Here is an 8,568-nt window from a genome sequence, read left to right on the forward strand (position 1 = left end):
ACTTCACCATATCCATACTGAAAACTTAGCTCTTTCTAAAAGTATTTTTCATGGCTGAACACTATTTTTAATTGTCCTGTGCATAGCCGTGGGAAGTAGGGGTTCTGAGGGTGCTATATAGTTTTCACAAAAGTAGTGCACTGGGCTTTTACTAGTATTAGTGGACCGATAGAACAGTATCTTGCAGGATTCAATAGTTGGAATTGTAAATGTTGTTGCCCTGTCCCTTTCTCTGCGATTGTCATTCTAATGGAATCCAGAAAGAACAAAACCCTGTCCTCAAACACATCAAAAGGTACAAAGTTATGGGCATTGACACAAAACATCCACATCAAATTAAAAACATGTATTGATCAAACAACATGGGAAAAAAACACTTTTTGTGCAGTATTAATTTACCATCCTTACAAACCACTTAACGTAAATGTACGTTACTGTATTGTACATAGGCTGGTCATCTAGGTTTGTATCTGTAGACTTTCCATCACCATGAAGAAAAACAATGCACACTACAGTAATTGAGTACATTGAGACATCAAGTGGTTTTGATGATGAGATGATGTGGCTCAGTTGGTAGAGCATGACGCTTGCAATGCTAGGGTTGTGGGGTTTTTTCCCATGGGGGACCAGTACGAAAATGTATGCACTCACTACTGTAAGTTGCTCTGAATAAGAGCGTCTACTAAAATGGAAAGGGAATGAATAGACCATTTCAGTTTTCACAGAGAAATAAGTTGCATTTTCAAAGTACTGTATTTCAAGAAACTGGAAAACATACACTACTGGTCAAAAGTTTTAGAACACCTACTCATTTAAGGGTTTTTCTTTATTTTTACTATTTTCTACCTTATAGAATAATAGTGAAGACATCAAAACTATGAAATAACACATATGGAATCATGTAGTAACCAAAAAAGTGTTAAACAAATCAAAATATATTTTATATTTGAGATTCTTCAAATAGCCACCCTTTGCCTTGATGACAGCTTTGCACACTCTTGGCATTCTCTCAACCAGCTTCATGAGGTAGTCACCTGGAATGCATTTCAATTAACAGGTGTGCCTTCTTAAAAGTTAATTTGTAGAATATCTTTCCTTCTTAATGCATTTGAGCCAATCAGTTGTGTTGAGACAAGGTAGGGGGGTATACAGAAGATAGCCCTATTTGGTAAAAGACCAAGTCCATATTATGGCAAGAACAGCTCAAATAAGCAAAGAGAAACGACAGTCCATCATTACTTTAAGACATGAAGGTCAGTCAATACGGATCATTCTCAAGCTACAAATGCTGGTAAACACTCAAATATATTTGGTTGAAATGTTTTCACAAAAGTAGTGCCTTATGCCTTTAGTGGTCGTGTATTAGCGGACCAATATAGACCTTTTTCTTCCTGCATCCCCCCTGGAAAAAAATCGCAGGACCCCCCACTCCCAAACTACTTCCTGCGGCTGTGGTCCTACGAGACGCATGGTAAGGACTTGATCCAACTGGCTGACTGGTGAAGTGGCATGCAAAGCCTTGAAGTTTGTCTGCTTCACTTTGTTTGAGGTCAGGGGTTTGTGATGAGGTGTGTGGTGACAAATGCCTGAACCCCGAGTAACACTGAGTCACAATGTCGATGTGGTCATTTCTTTTATCCGACTCAATGGACCACAACAAATAAAGCATGTAAGCCAGAGCTAGGCTGCCAGTATAGAAATAGGGAACAGTCACAGGATTTCTGGCAAGAACTATGCAAATATGTACTCAGTTCAAGTCTATTATGTCTTTTCACCACTACAAAACTCATTGCACATGAATAATCCTGGATCTAATAATATAGGAATAAATATCAATGTTGTTATTAATCATATATCACCTTTCCTTTACAAGGAACATATTACAGTGCTTATTGCATATCTGAAAGCCATGTAAAATTACATTTACATTTACATTTTAGTCATTTAGCAGACGCTCTTATCCAGAGCGACTTACAGTTAGTGAGTGCATACATTTTTTATATTTTTTTTCCCCAAAAAAGTACTTTGAAAAAAAGTCTACAGTGTTCTCTTTTTGCTTCAACTTTCCTCACAATATTATCTCATAGCTATTTTCTTGTATGGAATGAATTCAAAATGTGATTTTGGCATCAGAAATCCATCAGTCCCAGACAAGCTGATTTTCCCATCTGCAGGCTGTTCCTGTGGGGCTACAGTGGAACAGCAGGAGAGCAGAGCAGCCTGGCAGCGCATGGCTCCAGCTTCAGCACCCGCGACGCTGACAACGACAACTGCCTGTGCAAGTGTGCCCTCATGCTGACGGGGGGTAAGGGTTAGAACTTCTCCTCCATGAGGGAATTTAGGGCTTTATGTGATGTGACATGCAAGCAGTAACCCCTTTTCATACAGCTAGCTGACTTGAGGCATGCTGCCAGTATGACTTCTCACTCTGGCAAATTAATAACATAGCTATCGTGGCATAAATATATACACATGTTTTTGTTTTCAGCAAAGTACGTGGGTGTCAAGATGTCATAACATGCCATCGTTTTTTTATGACGTGTTGTGACACGTATTATGTTGACCTTGCAGCAGTGTTATGACAAGAAACACACAGTATAAGCTCAAGTAAAGTTAATCATTTTCATTGTTAAGTACCTTGGTGTCACATATACAATGGGCTCTGAAATTATTGACACCCTTGATAAAGATTAGCAAAAATTACTGTGTATAATAAATAATTCAAATACTGAGCTATATTGTATGAAAAAAATGGGAAATTATATTATTTTATACTAATACAATTCCTCAGAAAAATTGATTTTGTTTACCAAGCAATATATTTTTTTCTCAAAAAGGTAGGGGACAAGAATATTGACACCCCTATTTTCAATACCTTTCAATACCTCACCTGGTGAGGATAATGGCAGTGAGCCTTTTTCTAAAATGTTTTATGATATTGGAGAACACATTGGGAGTGATATTAGACTATTCATCCATACATAATTGTTCCAGATCCTTGATATTCTTTGTCTGCGCTTATGGACTGCCCTCTTCAATTCAAACCACAGGTTTTCAATGGCATTCAAGTCCGGACACATAGATGGCCATTGCAAAATGTTGATTTTGTTGTCAATTAACCATTTCTTTGTGGATTTTGATGTGTGCTTGGGGTTATTGTCTTGCTGGAAGATCCACTTGCGGCCAAGTTTCAGCCTCCTGGCAGAGGCAACCAGGCTTTTTAAAGTTCATGATTCCGTTGACCTTAACAAGGGCCCAAGGATCAGTGGAAGCAAAATAGCCCCATAACATCAAAGATCCACCACCATATTTTACAGTAGGTATGGGGTTCTTTTCTGCATATGATTCCTCTTTTCAACGCCAATCCCACCACTTGTGTGCATGGCCAAAGAGCTCTATTTTCATGTCATCCAACAAATGTAAACGCCTGGAGTTTGCTAAACGGCATTGGCACTTGGATTGGAACCGGTGCTATGGTAAGATGGCATGAAAATAGAGCTCTTTTGGCCCAATGTATTCTCCAATCTCATAAAAAAGGTTCAGTGCCGTTATCCTCGCCAGGTTAGTTATTGAAAGTTATTATAGAAAACAGGTGTGTTAATTTTAACCCCTACATCTTTTGTATATATATTTTTTACTTAGTTAGCATAAAATAATATATTTCCCAATTTTATTGAGAGTACATTTCTGCTCATCTTTATCAAGGGTGTCAATAATTTCGGACCCACTGTAAATACCTACATACAAAAAAGAAAAAACGTGTTTGTATATTATTATTTTGTTTGTGGTACTATAGTATTGGTCAAATACTGATTGAAAGGGTTACAGATCATTGTATTTTACTCTGAGATTCCTGAGCTTTTTGTGTAACACCCTGATAAACCTATTGTACTCCCTACATCAGTTTCAATCTGAATGGCTTACTCTCTTCTTGACTCTCCCAACTGGGCACATATGTCATTTCAATGTCTAGTTTTGATTTAATTTGGGTTGAGTTGTCAACTAAAGTCAATTCAATGTGAAATCAACCAAAAGGTTCACCCTGTCATTGGATTTAGGTTCAAAGTTGGGTGAAAAAATTCTGAAGTTCTAATACGTTGATGAATTATTGCAAATCCAATCAGTTTTCCACGTTGATTCAACATCATCCCATATAAAAAATATATAAAAAAGGACATGGAAACAATGTTGATTCAATCAGTTTTTGCCTATTGGGTCTTGACTCTAGGCACAGAGCTAAAGACAACAAGACAAGGCATTAACGCAATTTCTGTGATCTTCACCAGATACAAGCATTCCAGCTCCTATCTCCTAAGTGCTATGTAAAACACATCACGCCTCAAACCATTCCCTCAGTCATACATAGTCCCCAATCAAGTCTATTTATTCTACAGCTGAGGAGAGAGGGAAACTCCCAGATAAATAGCTTTTTAATACTAAAACTTTGATTGATTATGAAAGTTGCTTCAGTTAATCGCTCCAGCACAGCTGGAACCCCTTTCAAAATTTTTCAAACTGTTTGTATAGTCATGCATAATCAAACCACTTATGAATAGAACCTCTTGACACATGCCATCCAAAGCAAACAGAGGTGAAGTGATATTAGATTAATACGAGATGAATTTGCAGTATCTATCTGAGGCGCGAGTGTGGTTCTCATAGCAAGGTCCCTGTTTGCTTTGAAATGGAATAAGCACCTTATGCACAGCAGGTTAGCACACCACTACCACGAGTCAAAACACCACATTTGCTGAGAGAGAAAGAATTTGGTTGGAAAAGGGGGAAAAAAGGATGAATTGAGGCTAATGGACTGTGTGAAAAGCTGTTCACAAGTGTCGGTTTCACTTTAATTTCTGTTACCATTTTGCTAACGCGAAGACATAATTCCCTGAGTCCATCCTGCTATAACCCACCCACTCTCTCTGTTCTTTAGGTTGGTGGTTTGACGCTTGTGGCTTGTCCAACCTCAACGGCATTTACTACACCGTGGGCCACAACATCCGCAAGCTGAACGGCATCAAGTGGCATCACTTTCGGGGACCGAGCTATTCGCTTCGTTCGACAGTCATGATGATCCGACCATCCGACTTCTAAGACCGGACATAGTCATTTGGAGAGGAGAAGGGCTGCGAATGGGCAAAGGGACAGCAATTTCTCAGAGTCCCTTGCCTCCTTGTCTCCAGGACACAGACAAACAAGTGTACATTTACGTTTTTAATAACAAACTATCAATCAGTCAATGGATGACTGGAAGTTATTTAGTACAAGCGAAAATGTTGGGAGTCAGCAGAAGAGACCAGACTGATAGTCTACATCACCTGGCAGCTTTATGCAGTGTAGCTCTGGCCTCAGCTCTTTTTAATATATACTATAATGTGCCAGATTCGCAGTCCTCTGATGTCTTGCTTTGCCCCATTGTACTAGTGATGTCAACAATACACCTCTACACAGCTCCCTCACACCCTCAGTCTTTATTCCAGAACATTCTGAAGCTGTCCTCATCAAGACAACATCAAATGAATATATAGGAATGTCTCATACTATTTAACATAAACCACAGATAAAGACACCAAGACAAGTGAATAACAACAAGCAAATAACTTCAAAAGAAATGGAGGACATTTTAGTCAGAATGTGCCAGAATACTTTATGATTGACAAGATGTGATATGGACAGATCATACTGTGAGGCCTGCTTCTGTAATATTTCAACATTCCTACTTTTTTTTTTAGCAAAATTCTATTTGCAAACTGTAAATGTGAGCTGAGCTTTGACTTAATTGTTTTGCATAACTGGATTGTATGTTTAAAGTTTGGGTTCATTGCTCTGCCATTTTGTGTGAATCTGTTAATATTTCTCTAAGCTTGTTTTTTCTATTAAGGATATCTCTACAGTAACACCTGAGTTAAGCGCGAGTAAATGGAACGTAGTTCCCTTTATATCTACTTTTCTCTCTATGTGCATTCTGACCTTGAATTTAAGCATGAGAATATAATGCTATTCACCCACTATTCGTTTGGGGTGGAGATCATATAAATGAAGGTGTGGCGGAGGTGTGTCTACAGATATGCTGTAATAATTCAACCATCTTTATGCGCGAGGAAACCATGAATAAAGTCTAGCGAACCTACCAGTTCCAAGTGGAAAAAACATCTACTATATTTTTTCAGATGGAAATGACACCATTCTCCATGCATTGTAAATTACAACTTGAGCTATTGATAAGAGCTAAAAGATATGTAGGCTAATTAAATCGTTATGGAGCGGCGCGCAGACCAAGCCATAACAGTTTGTACCTGAGGCATGGCCGTGTCATCACACAGTTCCATGGTTAATGCAGGCAATAGACAAGGGTAAAACCTACTATTGTACACTATTCTCCCTATTATAATTATATGTACACTAATCTTCCAACATTACCATGGGTTGAAGAACTGAATGTGGCAATTTTCAGAATGATTCAAACCACCGTTTTTTTTATTTTGTGCCTAAAGGCTCACCAAACCAGTTTTCTTTTATGATTCATAAATACTTTCCTAAACCTAAATAATCTACAAGATCATAGTATTTTTAAATATACCAAATTGGTGCTGAAACTGAGATGAATGCTGTAAAACTTCCATTAAAACGCTGAGTCTCAAATAGCCGCCTAAATGGCACATATTTCATCAAATAAACGGCTGTTTCAAATGGAAGCTGGGTTTAAATTAAGTGTTTATGAGGTTACCATGAGTTACCATGACTATTTTCAGGTCTCTCCAGAGATGTTCGATCGGGTTCAAGTCCGGGCTCTGGCTGAGAGACTTTTTGTCTTGGCTGTGTGCTTAGGGTCGTTGTCCTGTTGGAAGACGAACCTTCACCCCAGTCTGAGTTCCTGAGCGCTCTGGAGCAGGTTTTCATCAAGGATCTCTCTGTACTTTGCTCGGTTAATCTTTCCCTAAATCCTGACTAGTCTCCCAGTCGCTGAAAAACATCCCCACAGCATGATGCTGCCACCACCATGCTTCACCGTAGGGATGGTGCCAGGTTTCCTCCAGACGTGACGCTTGGCATTCAGGCCAAAGAGTTCAATCTTGGTTTCATCAGACCAGAGAATCTTGTTTCTCATGGTCTGAGAGTCTTTAGTTGCCTTTCGGCAAACTCCAAGCAGGCTGTCATGTGCCTTTTACTGAGGAGTGGCTTCCGTCTGGCCACTCTACCCATAAAGGCCTGATTGGTGGAGTGCTGCAGAGATGGTTGTCCTTCTGGAAGGTTCTCACATCTCCACAGAGGAACTCTGGAGCTCTGTCAGAGTGACCATCAGGTTCTTGGTCACCTCCCTGACCAAGGCCCTTCTCCCCTCATTGCTCAGTTTGGCCGGGCGGCCAGCTCTAGGAAAAGTCTTGGTGGTAACAAACTCCTTCCTTTTAAGAATGATGGAAGCCACTGTGTTTTTGGGGACCTTCAAAGCTGCAGTAATATTTTGGTACCCCTCCCCAGATCTGTGCCTCGACACGATCCTGTCTCTGAGCTGTACGGACAATTCCTTCGACCTCATGGCTTGGTTTTTGCTCTGACATGCACTGTCAACTATGGGACCTTATATAGTCTTTCCAAATCATGAGGTCAATTCATTGAATTTACCACAGGGGGACTCCAATCAAGTTGTAGAAACATCTCAAGGATGATCAATGGAAACAGGATGCACCTGAGCTCAATTTCGTATCTCATAGCAAACGGTCTAAATACTTATTTACATAAGGTATTTCTGTTTTAAAAATTGTATACATTTGCAATCTTTTCTAAAAACCTGTTTTCGCTTTGTTATTATGGGGTATTGTGCGTAGATTGATGAGGGAAAAAAATAATTTTATAAATTTTAGAATAAGGCTGTAACATAACAAAATGTGGAAATTGTCAAGGGGTCTGAATACTTTCCAAATGCACTGTATATATAGAGGTCCTGGATGGCAGGGAGCTCGGCCCCATGATATACTGGGCTGTCCACACAAGCCTCTGTAGCGCCATGCGATCGAGGGCGGTGCTATTGCCATACCAAGCAGTGATGCGGCCAGTCAATATGCTCTCAATGGTACAGTTGTAGAACCTTTTCAGGATTTGAGGGCCCATGCAAAACCTTTCAACCTCCTGAGGGGGAAGAGGCACTGTTGCGCCTTCACGACGGTGCGTGTGTGATTGCTTGTCGTCAGCGAACTTGATAATGGCGTTGGAGTCTTGCGTGGCCACACAGTCGTGGATGAACAGGGAGGACAGGAGGGGACTAAGCACACACCCCTGTGGGGTCCCTGTATTAAGGGTCAGTGTGGCAGAGGTGATGTTGCCTACCTTCATCACCTGGGGTCGGCCCATCAGGAAGTCCAGGATCCAGTGCAGAGGGACGTGTTCAGACCTAGAGTCCTAAGCTTGGTGATGAGCTTGGAGGGGCAAGTATAGTGTAGAGAATCATTGTACCATCGAAACTGCTGTGTTTGCGACTGGTGTACAAAACCGAAAGTAAAAGACGCAAAAACAAAACTTAAGAATGGGAAGCATAGAAATAGAGCACATAGACCAGATCTACCGCATCTT

General features: G+C 40.2%; 1 protein-coding gene across 1 annotated transcript in view; it reads left to right on the top strand.

Annotated features, from left to right (window-relative positions):
• Window positions 1-6,764, top strand: part of angpt4 (angiopoietin 4) — a 53,509-nt gene extending 46,745 nt beyond the window's left edge. The window contains exons 8-9 of the mRNA XM_041888841.2: window positions 2,175-2,305; window positions 4,934-6,764. Coding sequence (XP_041744775.2) covers window positions 2,175-2,305; window positions 4,934-5,094 — 292 coding nt within the window. The 3' untranslated portion in view covers window positions 5,095-6,764. The remainder of the gene's footprint in view (window positions 1-2,174; window positions 2,306-4,933) is intronic.
• The last annotated feature ends 1,804 nt before the right edge of the window (window positions 6,765-8,568 follow it).

This window comes from Coregonus clupeaformis, chromosome 10, assembly GCF_020615455.1.
Source record: "Coregonus clupeaformis isolate EN_2021a chromosome 10, ASM2061545v1, whole genome shotgun sequence".
NCBI classification, from domain to species: domain Eukaryota; kingdom Metazoa; phylum Chordata; class Actinopteri; order Salmoniformes; family Salmonidae; genus Coregonus; species Coregonus clupeaformis.